This window comes from Sapajus apella, unplaced genomic scaffold (assembly GCF_009761245.1).
Source record: "Sapajus apella isolate SASKATOON/1434 unplaced genomic scaffold, GSC_monkey_1.0 scaffold37, whole genome shotgun sequence".
Taxonomy (NCBI): domain Eukaryota; kingdom Metazoa; phylum Chordata; class Mammalia; order Primates; family Cebidae; genus Sapajus; species Sapajus apella.
Genome location: NW_022436977.1, coordinates 10,118,157 through 10,143,143, shown reverse-complemented (window position 1 = coordinate 10,143,143; position 24,987 = coordinate 10,118,157). Strand labels below are relative to the sequence as shown.

General features: G+C 39.2%; 1 protein-coding gene across 3 annotated transcripts in view; it reads right to left on the bottom strand.

Moving 5' to 3' along the window:
• Positions 1 to 24,987, bottom strand: part of DNAAF4 (dynein axonemal assembly factor 4) — a 60,259-nt gene that overhangs the window by 20,936 nt on the left and 14,336 nt on the right. For all 3 annotated transcript variants that reach the window (XM_032297393.1, XM_032297391.1, XM_032297392.1), the window contains exon 4: positions 12,943 to 13,174. In XM_032297393.1, the coding sequence (XP_032153284.1) occupies positions 12,943 to 13,174 (232 nt within the window). The remainder of the gene's footprint in view (positions 1 to 12,942; positions 13,175 to 24,987) is intronic.

Genomic DNA, 24,987 nt, shown 5'->3' with positions numbered 1-24,987 from the left:
GAAAGAGACTAATCATTTTAAACATATTTACTTAAAGACAGCAAAGATAGGCTAATATCCATAATGAAAACTAAGAAGCTACTGACAAAGAACAGAGAGGTGTGAAAAAAATTCCAGAGCTTTCAAAATAAAAAATGTTGTCAATGAAACTAAAAACATCTTGGACAAGTTTAACATAATATTAGTTGAAGAAAATTTATAAACTAGAAGATAGATCTGAGGATATTATACACAACATAGCTGAGGAAGATAAAGAGAATATAAGAAAGTTGGCCAGGTGCAGTGGCTCAAGCCTGTAATCCCAGCATTTTGGGAGGCTAAGACAGGTGAATTGCTTGAGGTCAGGAGTTCACGACCAGTGTGGCCAATATGGTGAAACCCAGTGTCTACTAAAAATACAAAAATTAGCCTGGTGTGGTGGTGCACATCTGTAGTCCCAGCTACTAAGGAGGGTGAGGCAGGAGAATCGCTTGAACCCCGGAGGCAGCAGTTGCAACGAACTGAGATTGCGCCACTGCACTCCAGCCTGGGCGACAGAGCAAGACTCCATCTCAAAAAACGAAGAAAAACACTTGTGTAATTTAAAAATACATACTGAAATAAAGAGAATACAAGAAGGTAATATTTGGTTGTTTTATTTTTGTTTTTGTTTTTGAGACAGTCTCACTCCGTCACCCAGGCTGAAGTGCAGTGGCGCAATATTGGCTCACTGCAGCCTCTGCCTCCCGCGTTCAAGCAATTCTCATGCCTCAGTCTTTCAAGTAGCTGGGATTACAGCTGTGTGCCACCACAGCCAGCTAATTTTTGTATTTTTTAGTAGAGGCAGAGTTTCACCAGGTTGGCCAGGCTGGTTTCAAACTCCTGTTCTCAAGTGATCTGCCCACCTTGGCCTCCCAAAGTGCTGGGATTACAGGCATGAGCCATCACACCCAACCAAGAAGATAATATTTGAAGACAATAGCTTTGAACTTCCTTGAACTCATGAATGACAAAGTTCTTTGAGTAAAAGTATGCTCCAAATTATGAAATTATGAGCTAAATAAATATAAAATTGAACTTAGACTAATGAACCCGTAATATACCAAGGCGAAGAATTTTAAAACAAGCAGAGACAAAGGATAGTTTACTTTATTAAGAATCAAGTTAGATCCACTGCACTCCATTCTGGGTAACAGGGTGAGACCCTGTCTCAAAAAAAAGAATATTAGAAATTAATAAATGATATAGATAAAGTATAGATAAGCAAATAAAAACTTTATGGCAATAAATTTGAAAAGATAAATTGCACAATTTAGAAGACAAATTACCAAAACTGACTTTGGGAAATCTCAATAATCACTATTATAGAAATCTCTTTTTTTTTTTTTTTTTTTCTGGTAACGGCCTCCACCTCCTTGCCCACCACCGATAGTGATGCCCACTAATACTGGTCATAGGGCATTCCATTGCCCTATGTGGTCTCCTTAAGCCTTGCTCCCACTTTTATGAAGCGTCTTTTTATTCAACTCTCCTCAAATTATCTTAATCCAAATATGCTCTCCAATTCTTGCTGAGGCATCATTTTCCCATTTGAGCTTTAAAATAACTCCATGTGTTACGTATAATTTTCATTGAACATATGAAGCTGCTGAGGCTTAGGTGAATTAAACTAATTTCCAAAGACAATTGACTAATAAATGACCATGTCAAGACCAGAATCCAGTTCCAAAGCCCATGACCATTTTTTTTTTCCCTGGGATACTTCACTTAGAATAATGGTCACCAATGCCATCTAGGTGGCTACAAAAGCATTATTTTATTCCATTTTATTGCTGAGTAGTATTCCATGATCTATCTATCTATCTATTTATCTATCCATACATATATATATATATATATATATATATATATATCACATTTTCTTCATCCAGTCGTTGATTGATGGGCATTTGTCCTGGTTCCATATTTTTGCAATTGCAAATTATGCTGCTACAAACGTGTGTGCAGGTATCTTTTTCATATGACCTCATTTCCTATGGGAAAAAAAGTTCATTTTTTCTTTTCTGAACATAACTTGCATATACAAAATAACTCATTTCCTGATGAGTTTAAGTAATTGAGGTATTACTGCACACGTCATTCAACATCTTGAAATTTTAGTGTCTCTGCAAGCATGAGTTTTCAAAAATAAAGTCATGGCTCTATTGGGCCACAAAGAATACATTTAAAATTTACAGTGTAAGCAAAAATTACTAATTTATTCTGCTAATAACAATGTTGTTTTTTATTCATGCCTATAGTCACACCATCAGTATGGCATGTGTTTGAGTTATTCCAATAGTGCAGATGGAGTTACTGTGATTTAGTAAGATTTTCTCAACTGCATTTATGACCAATATGATGCTCTTGGGAGGCGCCCAGATGTGATTTAGATGAAATCTATTTTTTAAAAAATCTCCAGACCTAGACCGTTTTAGAGAGAGTTTTACTAAACTTTAAAAAAACAGATATTTCTCATATCTAATCATATTGTTTCAAATAGTTGAAAAAGAAAAATGCTCAATAATGTATGGATCTGGTAAAATTTGGTATAAGGAAAAATATGACTGAATCTCAATATGAAGATAAATGTGACAATTGCTTATAAAATATTAGCAAATTAAAAAAAACATATATTCAATCTAAATGACTTATTATTATTATTACTATTGAGATAGCATCTTGCTCTGTCGCCCAGACTGGAGTGTAGTAGGAAAATCTTGGCAGCTCACTGCAGCCTCCACCTTCTGGGTTGAAGAGATTCTCCTGCCTCAGCCTCCTGAGTAGCTGGGATTACAGGTGCATGCAACCACACCCAGCTAAGTTTTGTATTTTTTTTTTTAATTAAAAGAAATTTTTTTTTTTGCTTTTTGAGACAGAGCCTCACTCTTTCCCAGGCTGGAGTGCAGTGGCATGATCTTGGCTCACTGCAACTTCTGCCTCCTGGGTTCAAGCAAGTCTCCTGCCTCAGCCTCCTGAGTATCTAAGACTACAGGCATGCAACACCATGGCCAGCTAGTTTTTGTTTGTTTGTTTGTTTTGTATTTTAGTAGAGACAGGGTTTCACCAAGTTGGCCAGGATGGTCTCAAACCCCTGAGCTCAGGCAATCTGCCCGCCTCGGCCTCCCAAAGTGTTGGGATTACAGGCGTGGGCCACTGCTCCCAGCCAATTTTGTATTTTTAGTACAGATGGGGTTTCGCCATGTTGCCCAGGCTGGTCTGGAACTCCTGACATCAGGTGATCTGCCCACCTCAACCTCCCAAAGTGCTGGGATTACAGGTGTGAGCCGCTGTGCCCAACCTTTAAATGACTTTTCAACATGCCACACCTCACTGTTAAAGCAGTTAAGACATATGGCCTGGTAGAAATAGCATAGATTTCAGATGCAAACCAGATCTGGGTTCAAATCCCACAAGTTTACTTATTCATATTTTTTTTTCTGAACATCTATTTCCTCTGAAATAAGAATAGCAGCACTTATACTAAAGTGTTGTGAAGACTGAGTGACCCAAGCAATAAAATCACCTGGCACACAGTAGTCATCTATTAAATGTTAATTATTATTACTATATTTGTGATTTTACACTAAAATGTTTACAGGAATTCAATAATGATTTACTTATGTAAGGAAAATACTAAATATATCCAAAACAAAGTTTAATATTCTAAAATTAGATAAAACCCAACTCTTAGCTTTCAATATAGAATTATATTTACTGGGAGATAGGAGGAAAATGGCAGATAGAGGACAGGATTAACATGCAGCTCCCACTTGGATATACAGAACAGCATCTGGAGACTCACATTGTGAACTTTTACTCCAAGAATCACTTCAGGAACACTGCAAGAAACACCTCAGGAAAACTGAAAGAATTCACAGACCCTTTGAAACAAGTGGCTTGCTGCTACAAATGCCACGAGATAGGTGAAAAACTGTGAGTTACCAAAGTATGAGGTGGGAAAAGGTCAGCTTCTGAACATACATCCCCACTGGGGAACCTGAAAATCCAGATCACAGGAGAAGGATTTAACCTTACCTAGAGCCGAAATAGATTAAGGGAGCTGAGCAAAATATAAAAGTAGAAGCAGCAGCAGGAAGAGCCCTGCAGGCACTTCCAGTCCCCAGCTTAAGCCCAAGGAAGCCATTCCTGGTCTGATTTCACAGAGGTCCTTGGAAAAGGAAAGGTAGCCAGTAGAAATGGGGCAGAATCACAGGGTGAAGGAAGCTTGTAGCTAAACTACGTAATAATTTTGACTGAGCAAGAATCTTCCTAAGCAGAAATCAGTGCAGGTGGTGAGAGGCAAATGGGAAGTACAGATGCGATTGCAGAAGCCACAGCCAATAGTACAGGTAGGTGGGGACTGGTGAGGCCTAAGAGCCCTCTTGCTTTCTCAGTGGCAAGGCTTCTGGTCTGGGGTAAGATCTCAGCCCTGCTCACCAACTGCCTGGATATAAACTCAGTGCAGTTGGGATGGCATGGCCAGAGTGAGACTGGCCTTGGTGGCTGCCTGGGAGCTGGGTAAGGCCTGTCACTGCCAGCTTTCCCGCACCTCCCTAGTGATCTGTGTAGCACAGCAGAGGCAGCCATAATGCCCCTGGGAACATAACTTCCTTGGCCTGAGAATCACCCCTCCACCCACACTGTGGCTGCAGCAAGCCCCACCCAAGGAAAGTCTAAGCCCAGACCCAATTAACTCTATCCCCACCTGATGGTGGACCTAGCCAGACTCAGGACCTCTGGCTAGACAGAGTGTTACAGGAAGCAGAATTAGCTGTTGTTTTATAATCAAGATTGTATCTCTCTTCTATATTGCAGCTGGTGCTCTCTTGAAAGTGTTACCTCCTGGCTGGAGCCCAACCAACTCAAGCCACTACAGCAACTCAGAACACCTGCTCCAAAGAAGGAGAAAACAACAGCTAATTCTACTTTCCGTAACACTCTGTCTAGCCAGAGGTCCTGAGTCTGTCCACGTGACAACTTCACTGCTAGCACAACCAGTACCTGACACACACTAAACGAAGGACTACAAGAGAAGCCACTTCACTTGCCTGCCACCACTGCCGGAACAGGTGCTATTAGCCATGGCTGGGATACCTGCAGATCACATCACAGGGCTCTTTGCAGATATTCCCCAGCACCAGCCTGGAGCCTGACTGGGTGGCTAGAACCAGGAGGACAATAACAATCACGGCAGTCTGGCTCTTTGGAAGCCCCATCCCTAGTGGGAGGGGGAGGGCACCCCATCAAGGGAACACCCTGTGGGACAAAAGAATCTGAACAGTAGCCCTTGAGTTCCAGATCTTTCCACTGAAACAGTCTACTCAAATGAGGAGGAACCAGAAAAGTAATTCTGGTAATATGACAATACAAGGTTCTAGAAATCCCCAAAAGATCACACTAGCTCTCCAGCAATGGATTCAAACCATGAAGAAATCTGTGAATTTCCAAATAAAGAATTCAGAAGGTTGATTATTAAGCTACTCAAGGAGGCACCAGAGAAAGGTGAAAATCAACTTAAAGAAATTGAGAAAACAATACAGGAGGATATGAATGAAAAAGTCTCCAGAGAAATAGATAGAAAGAAAAGACAATCAATACTTCTGGAAATGAAAGACACACTTTAAGAAATGTAAAATACACTGGAAAGTTTCAACAATAGAATTGAACAAGGAGAAGAAGTAACTTTGGAGCTCAAAGACAAGGCTTTCAAATCAACCCAATCCAACAAAGACAAAGAAAAAAGAATTTCAAAAAAGGAACAAAGCTTCCAAGAAATCTGGGATTATGTAAATGACCAAACCTAAGAATAACTGGTGCTCCTGAGGAAGAAGGGAACTCTAAAAGTTGGAAAACATACTTGAGGAAATAATCGAGAAAAACGTCCCTGGTCTTACTAGAGGTCTAGACATCCAAATACAAGAAGCTCAAAGAACACCCGGGGAATTCATTGCAAAAAGATCATCACCTAGGCACATAGTCATCATGTTTTCTAAAGTCAAGATGAAGGAAAGAATCTCAAGAGCTGTAAGACAAAAGTATCAGGTAACCTATAAAGGAGAATCTATCAGATTAACAGCAGATTTCTCAGCAGAAACCCTGCAAGCCAGAAGGGATTGGAGTCCTATCTTTAGCCTCCTTAAACAAAATAATTATCAGCTAAGAATTCTGTATCCAGTGAAATGAAGCTTCATAACCAGAGGAGAGATAAAGTCTTTTTCAAACCAACAAATACTGAATTTGCTACTACTAAGCCAGCACTACAAGAATGCTAAAATGAGTTCAAAATATTTAAACAAAACCTCAAAGTATACTAAAATAGAACCTCCTTAAAGCATAAATCTCACAAGACCTATAAAACAAACACAATGAAAAAAAGGTATAAGGCAACAACTAGCATGATGAATACAACAGTACCTCACATCTCAATACTTTTTTTACTTCTTGGAAGGCATTCTGAGAGAACATCTCAATACTAATGTTGAATGTAAATGGCCTAAATGCTCCATTTAAAAGACACAGAATGGCAAAATGGATAAAAATCAACCAACCAAATATCTGCTCTTTAAGATACCTGCCTAACACATAAGGACTCATATAAACTTAAGGTAACCGGGTGGAAAATGATATTCCATGCAAATGGAAACCAAAGTGAGCAGGAATAGTTATTCTTATACAAAGCAGACTTTAAAGCAACAACAGTTTAAAAAGTTTAAAAAGGACATTATATGATGATAAAAAGATTAGTTCAACAGAAAAATACCACAATCCTAAATATATATGCAACTAACACTGGAACTCCCAAATTTATAAAACAATTACTACTAGACCTAAGAAATGAGATAGCATCACAATAATAGTGGGGGACTTCAGTACTCCACTGACAGCACTAGGCAAGTAATCAAGACAAAAAGTCAACAAAGAAACAATGGATTTAAACTACACCCTAGAACAAATGGACTTAACAGGTATTTACAGAACATTATACCCAACAACTGCAGAATATATGCATTCTTTTCATCAGCACATGGAACACTCTCCAAGATAGATCAAATGATAAACTACAAAACAAGTTTCGATAAGTTTTTTTTTTTTTTGAGACAGAGTCTCACTCTGTTGCCCAGGCTGGAGTGCAATGCGTGATGTCGGCTCACCACAACCTCTGCTTCCCGGGTTCAAGTGATTTTCCTGCCTCAGCCTCCTGAGTAGCTGGGATTACTGGCACCCGCCACCACGCCCGGCTGATTTCTGTATTTTTAGTAGAGAAAACGGGGTTTCACCATACTGGCCAGGCTGGTCTCGAGCTCCTAACCTCAGGTGATCCACCTGCCGCGGCTTCCCAAAGTGCTGGGATTACAGGCATGAACCACTGCACCCAGCCATCTCAATAAGTTTAAGAAAATCAAAATTATATCAAGTACTCTCTCAAACCATAGTGGAATAAAACTGGATATTGACTTCAAAAGGAATGCTCAAAACTATACAAATAAATGGAAATTACATAACCTGCCACTGAATGATCTTTGGTTCAACAATGAAATCAACATGGAAATTAAAAAATTCTTTGAACTGAACAATAATATAGTGACACAACCAATCAAAACCTCTGCTAAAAGCAGTGCTAAGAGGAAAGTTCATAGCACTAAATGCCTACATCAAAAAGTCTGCAAGAGTATAAATAGACAATCTAGGCTCACACCTCAAGAAGCTAGAGAAACAAGAACACATCAAACCCAAACCCAGGGCAAGAAAAGAAATAAAGATCAGAGCAAAACTAAATGAAATTGAAAGAAAAAAAAAAACCAAAAGAAAAATTAAACAAAAACCTGGTTCTTTGAAAAGATAAACAAAATTGATAGGCCAATAGTGAGATTAACCAAGAAAAGAAGATCCAAATAATCTCAATTAGAAATGAAATGAGAGATATTACAACCAATACCACAGAGATATAAAAGATCATTCAAAACTACTATGAATGCCTTTATGCACATAAACTAGAAAACCTAGAAGAGACAGATAAATTCCTAAACCTAGAAGAGGGAAATAACAACCCTTCCAGATGAAGCCAGGAAGAAATAGAAATTCTGAATAGACGAATAACAAGTAACGAGATTGAATCAGTAATTTTAAAATTGCCAATTAAAAAATGTCCAGACCAGACGGCTTCACAAATGAATTTTTTTTTCTTTTTAGACAGGGTCTTGCTCTGCTGTCCCCAGGCTGGAATGCAGTGGCAAGATCTCGGCTCAATGAAACTTCCACCAACGGGTTCAAGCAATTCTCCTGCCTCAGTTTCCTGAGTAGATGGGATTACAGGTGCGCACCACCACACCTTGCTAATTTTTGTATTTTTAGTTAGATGTGGTTTCACCATGTTGGCCAGGTTGGTCTCGAACTCCTGACCTCAGGTGATCCGCCTGCCTTGGCCTCCCAAAGTGCTGAGATTACAGGTGTGAGCCATGCGCCTGGCCCAACAGCCAAATTGTAATGGACATTCAAAGAGAACTGGTACCAATCCTACTAAAACTATTCCAAAAGGTAAGGGAGAAATCCTCCCTAAATCATTTTATAAAGCCAGTACTAAGGCCAGACGCAGTGGCTCAAGCCTGTAATCCCAGCAATTTGGGAGGCAGATCACCTGAGGTCAGGAGTTCAAGACTCGCCTGCCAAACATGGTGAAACCCGTCTCTACCAAAAATACAAAAACTTAGCTGGGCATGATGGCGGGCACCTGTAATCCCAACTACTCGAGACGCAGGAGAACTGCTTGAACCTGAAAGGCAGAGGTTGCAGTGAGCCGAGACTGCGCCACTGCACTCTAGCCTGGGTCACAAGAGTAAAACTCCATCAAAAAAAAAAAAAAAAAAAAAAAAAAAGGCAAGTCTACCCTAGTACCAAAACCAGGAAAGGACATAACAAAAAAGAGAAAACTTCAGACCAATATCCCTGATGAACACAGACGCAACAATCCTCAACCAATTATTAGCCAACCAAATGCAACAGCATATCAAAAAGGTAATACACCATGATTAAGTGGGTTTCATATCAGGGATGCAGGGCTGGTTTAATATACCCAAGTCAATAAACATAATACACCCCATAAACAGAAGTAAAAACAAAAATCATATGATCACCTCAATAAATGCAGAAAAAGCATTTGAAGCCAGGCATGGTGACTCATGCCTGTAATCCCAGCATTTGCGAGGCTGAGGTAGGTGGATCATTTAAGGTCAGGAGTATGAGACCAGCCGGCTAATATGGCAAAACCCAGTCTCTACTAAAAAACACAAAAACTTAGCAAGGTGTAGTGATGCATGCCTGTAATCCCAGCTACTAGGGAGGCTGGGGCAGGAGAATAGCTTGAATTTGGGAGGCAGAGGTTGCAGTGAGCCAAGATCATGCCCCTGCACTTCAGCCTAAGCAACAGAGTGAGGCTGTCTCAAAAAACAAAAAAAAAGCATTTGATTACAAAATCCAGCATCACTTTATGATTAAAACCCTCAGCAAAATGGGCATAGAAGGGACATAACTTAAAGTAATATAAGCCATCTATGACAAACCCACGGCCAACATTATATTGAACAGTGAAAAGCTGAGTATTTCCCCTGAGAACTGGAACAAGACAAGGATGTCCACTTTCGCCAACTCTATGGTCCTAGCCAGAGCGATCAGACAAGAGAAAGAAATAGAGAGCATCTAAATCAGTAAAGAAGTCGTCAAGCTGTTACTGCTCACCAATTATATGATCATATACCTAAAAAACCCTAAAGACTTATCCAAAAAGCTCCTAGAACTGATAAATGAATTCAGCAAAGTTTCAGGATACAAAATCAATGTACACAAATCAGTAGCACTACTAGACACCAACGACCAAGCTGAGAATCAAATCAAGAACTCAATCCCTTTTACAATAGCTTCAAAAAAACAAAATATTTAGGCATATACCTAACTAAAGAGGTGAAAGATGTCACAAGGAAAACTACAAAGCACTGCTGAAAGAAATCATAGAAGACACAAAAATAGAAACACATCCCATGCTCATAGATGGGTAGAATCAATATTGTGAAAATGACCATACTGCCAAAAGCAATCTACAAATTCAATGCAATTCCCATCAAAATATTATCATCATTCTTCACAGAACTAGAAAAACAATCCTAAAATTCATATGGAACAAAAAAAAAGAGCCCACAGAGCCAAAGGAAGATTAAGCAAAAACAACAAATCTAAAGGGATCACATTACCTGACTTCAAACTATAGTACAAAGCTGTAGTTACCAAAACGGCATGGTATTAGTATAAAAACAGCACACAGACCAATGGAACAGAATAGAAAACCCAAAATTAAAGCCAGATACTTACACGCAACCAATCTTTGACAAAGCAAACAAAAACACAAAGTGAGGAAAGGATGACCTGTTCAACAAATGGTGCTGAGATAATTGGCAAACCACATGTAGGGGAATGAAACTGGATCCTCTTCTCTCCCCTAACACAAAAATCAACTCAAGATGGATCAAAGACTTAAACCTAAGACCTGAAACCATAAACATTCTAGAAGATAACACTGGGAAAAACCCTTCTAACACTGGCTTAAGCAAAGACTTCATGACCAAGAAACCAAAAGCAAATGCAACAAAAACAAAGATAAATAGATGGTACTTAATTAAACTAAACACCTTCTCACAGCAAAAGAAATAATCAGCAAACAGACAACACACAAAGTGGGAGAAAATCTTCACAAACTATGCATCTGACAAAGGTCTAATATCCAGAATCTACAGGGAACTCAAACAAATCAGCAAGAACAAAACAAACAATCCCATCAAAAAGTAGGCTAAAGACATGAATAGACAATTCTCAAAAGAAGATAAACACATGTCCAGCCAGGCATGGTGGCTCACGCCTGCAATCCCAGCACTTTGGGAAGCTGAGGCAGGCAGATCACCTGAGGTCTGGAGTTTGAGACTAGCTTGACCAATATGGAGAAACCGTGTCTCTACTAAAAATACAAAATTACCCAGGCGTGGTGGCACATACCCGTAATCCCAGCTACTTGGGAGGCTGGGGCAGGAGAATAGCTTGAACCTGAGAGGCAGAGGTTGCAGTGAGCTGAGATTGCACCATTATGCTCCAGCCTGAGCAACAAGAGCGAAACTGTCTCAGAAAAAATAAACAAACAAATGTCCAACAAACATATGAAAAAATACTCAACATCACTAATTATTAGGGAAATGCAAATCAAAACCACAAGGTAAAATCACCTTATTCCTACTATGAACATAATTTAAAAATAAAAAAACAACAGATGTTGGTGTAGATATGGTAAAAAGGGGCACTTTTACACTGCTGGTGGGAATGTAAACTAGTACAACCACTATGGAAAACAGTGTCGAGGTTCCTTAAAGAACTAAAAGTAGAACTACCATTTGATTCAGCAATCCCACTACTGAGTATCTACTCAGAGGAAAAGAAGTCATTAGACACTTGCACACTCATGTTTTTAGCAGCACAATTGCAGTTGTAAAAACATGGAACTAGCCTAAATGCCCATCAACTAATGAGTAAATAAAGAAAATGTGGTATATATATATATATATGTGTGTGTGTGTGTGTGTGTGTATATATATATATATATATATATATACACACACACATACAAATGTGGTATATATAAACTATGCAATACTATACACACACACACACACACACACACACACACACACCCCATGGAATACTAAGCCATAAAAAGGAAAAAAAATAATGGCATTCTCAGCAACCTGGATGGAATTAGAGATGATTATTCTATATGAAGTAACTCAGGAATGGAAAAACAAATACCATATGTTCTCACTTATAAATGAGAGCTAAGCTATGAGGACGCAAAGGCATAAGAATGATATAATGGACCCGGGGACTCAGGGGGAAGGGTGTGGGGTGAGGGATAAAAGACTATGCATTTGGTGCAGTGTACACTGCTTGGGTGATGGGTCCACCAGAATCTCAGAAATGACCACTAAAGAACGTATACCTACAATCAAACACCACCTGTTCCCCCCAAACTACTGAAATAATAATTTTGAAAACACACACACACACACACACAAAAACCAGAATTATATTTGTATCAGCCGGACATGGTGGCTCATGCCTACAATCCCAGCACTTTGGGAGGCTGAGGCAGGCAGACTTAAGTTCCTGAGTTCAAGACCAGCCTGGGCAACAGGGCAAAACCTCATCTCTACAAAAAATACAAAAAAAAAATTAGCTGTACACTGAGGTGCATGCCTATAGTCCCAGCTACTTGGGAGGTTGAGGGAGGATGGCTTGAGCTGGGGAGGCAGAGGTTGCAGTGAGCTGAGATTACACCATTACACTCCAGCCTGGGCAACAGAGCCAGACCTTGTCTCAACAATAGTAATAATAACAATTATTATATATTTTTGAACACATTAAGATTGAAAGCTAGAAGCAACCCTTATTTGCTGTAGAGTAAGTCTGCTTATAGTATTCATTTTCCTAAGTGATGTGAAGAAAAGGTCTTTTAATGAAATTCCCAGTGTCTTATCTCTAATAGAATAAATGAATGCTTCTAACACTGCTAGTCAACTCTAAGTCTTTTTGGGCCTGAGTTAAGCACTTATTTAACAACATCTCTATAAATTTCAAGAGAAAGCACTCAAGCAAAGAAGACACTCTTCTTTTTGAATCCTTGAATGAATGCTTGCTCATTTTACTAGAAAAACTTCATTACCCCCAAAAGAAGAAATATCTTTTACTTTAGTCTTTGTATTACATTGCTTATTCTCAATATGCCAAAATAGTAACCTAATGCTGTGAACAGATTTACAAAAAAAAAAAAAAAAGTGTCATATATACTTCACCAACAGGACTCACTTTTCCAGAAAATCTTAATCATTTTACCTTTTGCTGCAAGATTTCTAGATGCTGAATTTCTAGTAAGACTCTTAGATTTTAATTTTTTTCTTTCTTCTTTAATTTGCTTTTCTTTTTGACATAATTTCTCTTCCCTCTCAATTTTTTTTTGCTCCTCAGCTTTTCTTTGATATTCTTTCCAGGCTTCCAATTCTTTAGTGGCTTTTATCCGTTCATTTTCTTTCATATCTTCTATTTTTTTCCTCTCTTCTTCTTCAATCTATAAAAATTGCCATTACCAAATTCTTTAAAATACATAAAAGCAACATTTCTTTAAATGAGAAATTCATTACAATAATTAATTATTCATGCCTCTAAACTGTTGCCATTGTATCTGTAACAATAGATAGCAGTTAATCATGAATTAAATGGGAAAGGTAAACCATTCAGGATAATAACCACTGGTGTTGGAGTCACGGAACAAAGATTTTAGTCCCAGATCTACCATTAGCTATATGAACTTAGGCAATCACTTTCTCCGACCTCAGTTTAATTATATGTAAAATGTGGGCAGGCATTCAATTAGATGATATCTAAGGGCTCAGAAGAAAAAATAATAAAAATTTATTATTCTAGGAGTTAAGCCACTTCTCTCAAAATCTACACACGCACACCAACACATACATAAAAACATTTGCTTTTCAACTCATCCCAGGCCTTACCTTGTCAACCAAAGTTGTGCCAGCCCTTCGGACCTAAGGACTCAAGGAATGAGGGAACAGTAGAAAAGAAAATAGGATGGATGAACAAGATGGTTGTCTCTGGTGGGTGGAAATATTTGAAGTCTTAATCCTGCTGCAAAACTGATGTTTGTACTAGCAGTTGTCTGACACTTTCAAAGAGCTAAATATCAGATGAATTTGAAAGCAGTATCTTGTACAGGTGTGTGGCAACTTTTCTCCCTTTCACAAACTTTCCTCACATGGGCAAGAAAAAAAAAAGACTGTGAAATAGAGTACCTAGTTGGTGTACATGATTGACTCCATGTATCTGACTTTCTTATGGTAAGAAAAATTTCTTACCTCTACCCGCTAAAGAAGCACTTTCTTCAATCATCAAAATGTCTGTGCTATCCAATACAGTAGCCACTGGCCACAGATGGCTAATTAAGTACTTCAAATGTGGCTACTGTGACTCAGGAACTGAATTTCTTATTTTATTTAAGTTTCATTAATGTATATTTAAATTAATTTACATTTAAATAAGACATCTGAAGTGTTTCTAGAATACAGATATGCTACGATGTAGGTCCCTAAATGGCTATATTACTTTAAAATGCAGATCTAACATTATGGGTATGAAACCTGTGCACTGAAAGGTGCTCTTTAATATCTACATGACATAATATGCTCTTCCAGAAGACCGATTCTTTTTCTGTGAGATGCTGACTTCAAAATAAATTTCAAAGGACATTAAATGAAAATTTCCTGTAGGCCCAATTTTACCTCAGGCTTAAATTAAGCACAAAAGATGCTGATTACTACATACTCTTAAGTTCACAGAGTTGCCAGTAGCTGCCAACAGACTGAACCAGGAAGAATCTACACATGGCAATGAAACAAAATTTAAATGCCTGACAATAAGGCATGATGAACATTCAGTGTTAGAGAGGAAGCCACAGCCTAAAATAAGATGACTTCACCCAGCTTAATAATATGTCTGCCTTTTGTCAGACAGCCTCACCCACCATTACCTACAAGAAGAATGAATTTTACATGAAGTTTTTAAAAATGGGTAAGACTAAGTCTTAATTACCAAAAACGAGACTTTTCTTACAACTAAAAACAATAGGAAAGTTCTGATATAGCCAAGATGTAGTTAAGGGAACTATATCTATAATTTTAATTTATAATAAGCTATATTAAAGACAGAAATAGTCCAGCTCTTTAGAAAGTAGTGAAGAAGAGGAGAAACCAAGAATGGCTTCACAGAGCAGGTAACAGAAGGAACTACAATGAAGAGAAAAGCATGAAGAAGGAAATAACACAAAGCTTCTGATAAAAGAAAAGAGAGACTATGTGTACCAAAAAACAAACAAACAAACCAGAAAAACTGTTTACTCCTATACTCTCACAACACTCCGTAGTCACCAAATGTGTGGGGTTTTCCTACACTGACCAATTCTCCACCACCACTTATGTGTCCTATAATTCAATTCTACATTATCTGCCTGGAGTTAGCATTAGATCCCGCAGGTTACAGACTCAATCCCACAAGACCGTCCCCACTTAGGTGCTAATCCTAAGTCCAGGCCTCCCACATTTCTGACCAATCAGCTATAAATTGGGGGTTCCTTCAACCCCCTCCTCAGGTTTGACCACTGAACGCCTCCCACAGTAATCAGAGAAATACTTTACTTATTGTTCACACCCCGCCTTTCTTTTTTTGAGATGGAGTTTCGCTCTTGTTGCCAGGCTGGAGTGCAATGGCACGATCTCGGCTTACCACAACCTCCATCTCCAGGGTTCAAGCAATTCTCCTGCCTCAGTCTCCCGAGGAGCTGGGACTACAGGCGCGCCATCACGCCCAGCTGATTTTTGTATTTTTAGTAGAGACGGGGTTTCACCACGTTGACCTGGATGGTCTCAATCTCTTGATCTCGTGATCCGCCTGCCTCGGTCTCCCAAAGTGTTGGGATTACAGGCATAAGCCTGTAATATTTACTCATTTTTAATAAAAGGATACAACTCAGGAAGAGGCAAATGAAAGAGATGTCTAGGGAAAGATACTGGGGAAGGGGCAGAGTTTCCAGGCCTTCTCTTTCCAAGTGTTCAGCAACCCAGAAGTTCTCCAAACCTCATAGTTCCAGGAATTTTATGTAGGCTTTATCTAGTAGGCATGACTGATTTATTCATACATTCATTCATTTAAAGACAAGGTCTTGCTCTGCCACCCAGGCTGGACTGCAGTGGTACAATCATGGCTTACTGCAGCCTCAACCTCCTGAGATCCAATGATCCTTCAGTTCAGCTTTCCAAGTAGCTGGGACTACAGGCATGTGCCACCACACATGACTAATTTCTTTTTTATATAAAGATGGGGTTTCACCTTGTTGCCCAGGCTGGACTTAAACTCCTGGGCTCAAGTGATCCACCTGCCCCAGGCTCCCAAAGTGCTGGGATTTATAGAAGTGAGCCACTATGCCTGGTGGATTTTGTTGTTGTTGTTCTGCCAGCAAGGCTGGAGAGTGCAAGGGCGCAATCTTAGCTCACTGTAGTTTCCACCACGCTTGGCCAGAAAATAAATTTTAAAACAATTTATTTTCTACTCTTTATTTTTAAAGAAGCAATGATTTTCAATGTAAAATCATAAAACATATTATTGGGATTACAACAAATATATATGCATATATATATGTATATATATACAGACACACACACACACACAACCGAATGGCACTAACAGCCCAAAGATAGGAGTAGAAAATGGAATTCTATTAGAGCAAGTTGCAATATTTAACCTTCCAGCAACTACTGGAACTGAGTCAGTATTAACCTGAAGCAGATGGTGATCAGTTAAAGGAACACAGAACAACCACTGAAAAATAAATTTTAAAAATATTTAAAAATATACGTGTGTGTGTGTGTGTGTGTGTGTGTGTGTATACACGCACATGTTTTACATATATAGGTAAAAAATCAACATAGGAACTTCAGTTTTGACTCTGACATGTAAAGAGCTTAGAAGGTGTCACTCCCAGCTGGGTGTGGTGGCTCACGCCTATAATCCCAGCACTTTGAGAGGCTGAGGCAGGTGGATCACTTGAGGTCAGGAATTGGAGATCAGCCTGGCCAACACAGTGGAAACTCATCTCTACTAAAAATAAAAATTAAAAAATTAGCCAGACATCATGGCAGGCGCCTGTAATCTCAGCTACTTGGGAGGCTGAAGCATGAGAATTGCTCAGTCCAGGAGGTGGGGGCTGCAGTGAGCTAAGATTACACCAATGCACTCCAGCCTGGGCAACAGAGCAAGACTCAGTCTCAAAAAAAAAAAAAAAAAAAAAAGTTATCACTCTTATCCTCACAGTAGGAAATAGGAAAATGTTGGAAAAACTAAAATTTACAAGTTTTCTTAGACCCATCAGAAAAATGAGGGCAGGCCAGGCGTGGTGGCTTATGTTTGTAATATCAGCACTTTGGGAGGCTGAGGCAGGCAGATCACCTGAGGTCAGGAGTTTGAGACCAGCCTGGCCAACATGGTAAAACCCTGTCTCTACTAAATATACAAAAATTAGCCAGATGTGGTAATGCTTGTCTGTAATCCCAGCGACTCTGGAGGATGAGGCAGGAGAATCACTTGAACCCGGGAGGCAGAGATTGCAGTGATCCAAGATCAAGCCACTGCACTCCTGGTCGACAGAGCAAGACTCTGTTTGAAAAAATAATTAAATAAATAAAGTAATATTATGAATAAGTGCATCCCCGCAAATTTGTTAACAAAGATGAAATAGATCAATTCCTTGAAAGACACAAACAACCAAAACTCACATGAGGAAAAAAGGTAGCCTGAGTATCTCTACAGCTATTAAAATGCTTGATAATTAAAAATCTTCCAAAAAAGAAAGCACAAAGCTAAATGGTCTTACTCATGAATTCTATCAAATAGGTACTGACCCCAGAGAAGTTAAAAGTGTTATGAGGGAATATTATGAACTTTATGCCAATAAATTAGAAAAAGTAGGTGATATGAAAAAATTCCTAGAAAAACACAAGCTGACGGAAGAAGAAACAGAAAATCTTACTGAGGATCATCTCAATGGATGCAAAAAAGTATTTCACTAAATCTAACATCTACTCATGAAGAAAAACACTCAAAATAAGCTAGGAATGAAAGAGAACTACTTCATGCTAATAAAAGGGTATTTATGAAGATATTGGAGCATCATATTTAATGGTGAAAGTCTGAATGCTTTCTTCCAAATAGGATAAGGAAAGATCTTATTTGGAACATGACAAGAATGTCTAGTCTAAGCATTTCTTTCTTTCTTTCTCTCTTCCTTTCTTTTTCTTTCTCTTTCTCTCTCTCTCTCTCTCTCCCCTTCTTTCTTTCTCTCTTTCTTCCTTTCAGACAAGGTCTTGCTCTGTTGCACAAGCTGGAGTGCAGCAGCATGATCACAGCTCACCGTAACCTTGAACTCTTGGGCTCAAATGATCCTCCTGCCTAAGCTACCTGAGTAGCTAGAATATAGCCACACACCACCATGCCTGGCTAATTTATTTTACTCTATGTTTTGTAGAGACAGGTCCGGCTGTATTGCCCAGGCTGGTCCCAAATTCCTGGCATAAAGTGATCCTCTTACCTAGGCCTCCCAAAGTGTTGGGATTACAGGCATGAGCCACCATACTGAGCCCTTGCTCTAACCATTTCTAAATGTATGCCATTTGTTAGCACATAAGAATCAGCCTGGCCGGGCACGGTGGCTCAAGCCTGTAATCCCAGCACTGTGGGAGGCCGAGGCGGGTGGATCACGAGGTCAAGAGATCGAGACCATCCTGGTCAACATGGTGAAACCCCGTCTCTACTAAAAATACAAAAAATTAGCTGGGCATGGTGGCGCGTGCCTGTAATCCCAGTGACTCAGGAGGCTGAGGCAGGAGAATTGCCTGAACCCAGGAGGCGGAGGTTGTGGTGAGCCGAGATCGCGCCATTGCACTCCAGCCTGGGTAACAAGAGCGAAACTCCGCTTCAAAAAAAATTCTTTACAAAAAAAGAATCACCCTAGGAAAATACTGGCTTACTAGAATTACTAAACAGAAGACATCTGAAATTCTCATACTACTTCATAAGTATGACTTTTACAATCTTCAAGCAAATTCTGCTTATTGAGCCAAAAACGCCAGGCAAGAATATCTTAAAGTTTTATCTTCCATGTGTAGTGCTATATCATCCTAACCATGAGTTCCCTTTAAGCTAAGAAAAGTAAAGCATTAATTAAGCCTAAAATTTAATAAATATGTGATACTGTTTTAGAATTTCTTTTGGGCAGCTGTTAACTTCTGAACTTGAATTATTTAGTTGTTTATATTCTGTAGAAGTGAGAATCTGGTGTTTAGATTGCTATAGGTATTTGTTTCAGGCAAAGCTAAAAAGTAACAAAACTGATTTCCATTTCAATTTCTATCTCTTCTTGCTATGAACTGAATTGTGTGATTTCTACAAATTCAGCATTGAATTTCTAATCCCCCCAGTGTAGCTGTCTTTGGAGACAGGGCTTAAAAGGAAGTAATTAAGCAATCATAAGAATGGGGCCCTGATATAACAGAATTAATGTCCATATAAGAAGAAACGCTAGAGAGCTAATTATCTCTCTTTCCACCATATTAGGACACAGTGAGAAGAAGGCTGTCTGCAAGCCAGGAAAAGAACCCTCACCAGAAACCAAATCAGCCAGCATGTATATCCTGGACTTCGCAGCCTCCAGAGCCGTGAGAAAATAAATTTCTATTTAAACCATGCATTCTGTGATATTTTGTTATGGCAGCACAAGCAGACTAAGATATTTCTCTTTTCCTTTTGTCAGATTTTCAAATAGGTAAATGATGGCCCAAAGGTAGCAATGAGAGCTAGCTATAAGAAGAAGAAATGGGTATTAATTCATAAATTTTAAAATCAAATTCATGAATAGGTGAGAGGAATTTGTTCAACCTTCCAGCAAATTTAGACTTTGACTATTCTGCCTTTCAGTTTCCTTAACTGATATCTGGACTTACTTTATAAAGCAGAAAAACGTACAAAATGAATTGGATACCACATATGTACACAAGGATAAGAGTAACTCTTACTACACTAGTTAGCTCCATCTCTCCTTGAACAAAAGTTATTACATGATAGAAAATAAGGCCAGGTGCGGTGGCTCATGCCTATAATCCCAGCACTTTGGGAAGTCAAGGTGGGTGGATCACCTGAGGTCAGTTCAAGACGAGCCTGGCCAATATGGTGAAACCCCATCTCTACTAAACTACAAGAATTAGCCAGGTGTTGTGGGCGCACACCTGTAGTCCCAGGTACTCAGGAGGCTAAGGCAGAAAAATTGCTTGAATCCTGAAGTCAGAGATTGCAGTGAATGGAGACTGTGCCACTGCACTCCAGCCTGGGTGACAAAGCGAGACTCCATCTCAAAAAAAACCCAACAACAACAGAAAAGAATTATTTCAGGTTGAACATGATGTCTAGGGAAAAAAAAATTATTTGTGGTTTACACAACACTATCATGATTTGTTTGGTATCTTTTAAAGACTCATCTTCAGCTTACTGATGAAAAAAGTATTTCTTAAGTTAGTAAGTTTACCACACATAGAGATACAGTACTGTCATTTACCACACATAGAGATACAGTACAGTACTGTTAAATATACAGTACTGTATATTTAATGTTACGTATGTTTAAAAGCTTCTATTCAATTGCTTCCAAATTCAAGGAACACAGCTGACTAACTGAAGAACAGAAGAAAAGCTGTTAGTTTTTAGATTTGGACTAATGAAATGAGTTAATATCATACTTTTGTGCCCCACCTATTGTGTTATCCTTGCTCTTCCTTAATAGTATTATTTATCTCTAATAACAGGCTTTTGCAAATCATTTTGTTTTTAGAGATGTTCAATTGTACTCTTCTATTGCTATCTGAAAAGACCTTGCTGTTAAGAGAGGAACTATCTAATGATACATGTTCCTTCAACTTGTCTCTGAATAAAGGTATTTCTTCTCCCACATTCTCCTTTTCGAGGCTAATATCCTAATACATTGTAAATGTATGACCCGATAACATACACATCTTTACTATATTCCTATTTTTAGCTACTAACCATTCAACAGTGCTGAAGCTTAACTCTGAAAATTGTGGACACCTACTTTTATGTACAGATGGTTAAAAAAAAAATTTTACCCTAGGCCGGACGCGGTGGCTCACGCCTGTAATCCCAGCACTTTGGGAGGCTGAGGCGGGTGGATCACTAGGTCAAGAGATCGAGACCACCCTGGTCAACATGGTGAAACCCCGTCCCTACTAAAAATACAAAAATTAGCTGGGCATGGTGGTGCATGCTTGCAATCCCAGCTACTCAGGAGGCTGAGGCAGGAGAATTGCCTGAACCCAGGAGGCGGAGGTTGCGGTGAGCCGAGATCGCGCCATTGCACTCCAGCCTGGGTAACAAGAGCAAAACTCCATCTCAAAAAAAAATATTACCCTAAATTATCTCCTTATGAAGCTTCAATGACTTCTCAGAATGATCATCAGGCTCTAGTTTTAGGAATCTGGGGAAAGGGGAGATAAAAGACTAATTGTCTTGTGTTTAATTTGTAACAGCTCTGTGGAATCCTGCACAAACTGTAGGTCTGGAGCCCTGTCAGGTAAAAGGGCATAAGAAATTTTGAAAGAATTTAATTATACCTTTGGGAAAGATGTAAAAGCTTGAAGTAAACAAAAGAGTGGACATATGTATAATTGATGAAAGTTTATTTCTACACAGGTGCTATGATCTGCGATATACTTACACAAAAAGGACAGTAGATTTTACAAAATTTATGAATTTATGTATAAGAAAAACAGTGTCAAAGATACTGTGTTTTCTTTCTTTCTTTTTTTTTTTTTTTTTTTTGAGACAGAGTCTGGCTTTGTTACCTAGGCTGGAGTACAATGGCACATTCTCAGCTCACTGAAACCTCCACCTCCCAGGTTCAAGCAATTCTCCTGCCTCAGCCTCCTGAGTAGCTGGGATTACAGGTAACCCACCACCATGCCCAGTTAATTTTTGTATTTTTGGTAGAGACAGGGTTTTGCCATGTTGGCCAGGCTGGTCTCGAACTCCTAACCTCAGGTGATCTGCCCACCTCAGCCTCTCAAAGTGCTGGGATTACCAGCGTGAGCCACCGTCCCGGCCAGATATTGCCTTTTCTGATGATATCATGTTAGTGGCTACAATTAATTTCTTATCTGCTTAGAAATGTAGTGGCTTTGTACGGAAAATTACTGAATTCATATTGGAGCAAGAGGAAATTAAAAGCATGAAAAATAATCAGAGGAAGGTAAATGTTGTCCCTTTTTCTTTTTAAGTACATGAATGAATGCTTTTTGTTTTGTTTTTTGAGACAGAGCCTCACTCTGTTGCCCAGGCTGGAGTGCCATGGTGCAGTCTTGGCTCACTGCAATCTCTGCCTCCTGGGTTCAAGCAATTCTCCTGCCTTAGGCTCCTAAGTAGCTGGGATTACAGACACCTGCCACCAAGCCTGACTAATTTTTTGTATTTTTAGTAGAGACAGGGTTTTACCCTGTTGGCCAGGCTGGTCTTGAACTCCTGACCTCATGATCTGCCCGCCTTGGCCTTCCTAGTGCTGCAATGACAGGCATGAGCCACCATGCCCAGCCTATGAATGAATATTTTCTTATTATGAGATATATATGTATTTATTATTGAGAAAATACAGAGAATACAAAAAAAAATGACTCATGATTTCACCATCCAGTCCATTCTATTTACTTTCTACATATAAGAATAAGATTTTATATAATGACCCTTCTCAAATTATTAGATAACACATGCATATGCCACAGTATGAACTATAATGGAAAAGCCAATCTTCAAGGGCATGTGAAATTATAAGGGACCCAGAAGAGATAAAATAATCTTGAAAAAGAATAAAGTTGAAATCACACTTACTGATTTCAAAACTTCCTACAAAGCTACAGTAACTAACACAGTGTGGTACTAGTTTAAGAACAGACATATAGACCAAGAAATAAAGCTAAGAGTCAAGAAATAAACTCATACATCTCTATGAGCCAACTTAGTTTTGACAAGGGTACCAAGACACCACTCAACAGGAAGAGAATAGTCTCCTCAATCAAGGATGCATGATACGTGACTATGTGCATGTAAAAGAATGAGGCTGGAGCCATACTTCATGTCATATATAAAAATTAACTAAAAATCAACCAATTACCTAGGTACATGGAGTAAAACCATAAAACTCTTAAGAGAAAACATAGGGTAAATATTCTTACCCTTGGATTAAGCAATGGATTCTTAGATATGACTGACACCAAGAGCCTGAGTAACAAAAGAAAAAATAGACAAACTAGACTTTGAAAATTTCAAACTTTTATGCATCAAAGGACACTACCAAACTTAAAAAAAAAAACCCACCAAATGGGGAAAATATTTGTAAATCATGTATCTGATAAGGGTTTACTATCTAGAATATATAAAGAACTCTTATAACTCAATAACAAAAATAAAAATAACCCAACTTAAAAATGAGCAAAAGACCTAAACAGATGTATCTCCAAAGAAAATATGCAAATGATCAAGAAATACATGAAAACATGCTCCACATCACGAGTGTTAGAAAAATGCAAATCAAAAAAAGGATGTTTTTGTTACTTCATATCCACAAGGATGGCAATAAAAAATAAAAAAAATAGTGAGGCAGAAGAATAGGGTCTGGAAACAGGGAGCCTAGGGCCAACCCATGGCTGACTTATTGGAATTGGACAATGACAAGAGGCTATAGGTCCCTCCCTCTACAAAACCCCCTCTTTTTGACATTGCAAATGAGAAATGCCTCTAATTGTTTGCAGAGTGAGCCTTCACTTCAGCCTCCGATTGGTCACAGGCCAAGCCTTCATTCACATAGGGTGTAACCAATGGGAGGCCTCTAATGGGTACCTAGGAGTTTTACCAAATTCTTTTAGTTTAATACAAACCCTAAAGAATACAGCAATTGGGGCCCTTCAGCCACCTGCTCAGGACCGCTCCCACTCTGTGAAGTATACCTTCATTTCAATTAATCTGCGCTTTCATTACTTTGTTCTTTTGTTCAATGTGCCAAGAACCTGGAAAACTCAGTCAAAACTTTCCATCCAGTACCATATTTTGGTGAGCCAGCCAGAGGGTAAGCCCAGTTGTCTGAAGTTTAGATTTCTTTTTCTCCTTTTTCTCCTTTTTTTTCTCTTTCTTTTTGTCAAGACTGCCATTTACAGGCACAGGTCAGTGAGTTAAGAGCCACCAGGGCACCCGCTGCTTGAAGTCTCCTGTGACAGGATAACTCAGTCATGGAACAGAACATCTAGCTCCTGCCAGGCACAAGACAAATCCATGCAACAGTCAGGTTTATGTATGTGTGGCAATAATGTCTTTGAGATTATTTAATCCTTAACCTTCTAATTTCCACCCTTACCTTGCTGATGCTTTGAGGGAACCAGGGACTGCAAAATTGTTGTTGTAGTTGAGCCCCCCATTACCATCTGCATGCCTCTTGTGTTTATACATGGAAAATGCAAAAAAGAACAAGCTTAGAGAAGACCCCATGTCTTGGTGATTCTTACTTAAACATTATTTTTCCTGACCAGACCCCAAAATAAATTAGTGGCTGCAGGGATTCACACACCAGCCTCACTGGCTACAAGAAATACCCCACCAACCTTAATGTTATTAAGATTTTTTTGCTACTACCATAACACTATGAGGAATGCAGGAAGATATGGCCTGCATTGGTAGGATACTAAAAGCCAGGGATTACATCCAGAAACAAAAGGAAAGCTCATAGCAGGCCATAGCCTATGAAGGGAAAACATACAAAGTAGTGCTGGTGCCACCTAAGGTCAGAGATGTCTGACACTCTAAGACTGGACCCTAAAGTAGGAAGCCCTTGGGGATCCAATGTCAAACCCAAGACTTCCCCCAGAAGATGCCCCCGACAGAAATTTGGCATCAACAAATAAGCGTCCCCTTAAGATCTCTTTCGTCTCCTCTCCTCTCCCCTCCTTTCCTCTCCCCTCCCCGCTTCTCCTTCCTTCCTTCCTTCCTTTCTTCCTTCCTTCCTTCCTTTCCTTCCTTCCTTCCTTCTTTCCTTCCCTCCCTCCCTCCCTTCTTTCCCTTCTTTCTTTCCTTCTCTCTCTCTTTCTTTCTTTCTTTTTTTGACAGAGTCTTGCTCTGTCACCCAGGCTGGAGTGCAGTGGAGTGCAATCTTGGTGCACTGCAACCTCCATCTCCTGGGTTCAAGCGATTCTCCTGCCTCAGCCTCCCTAGTAGTTG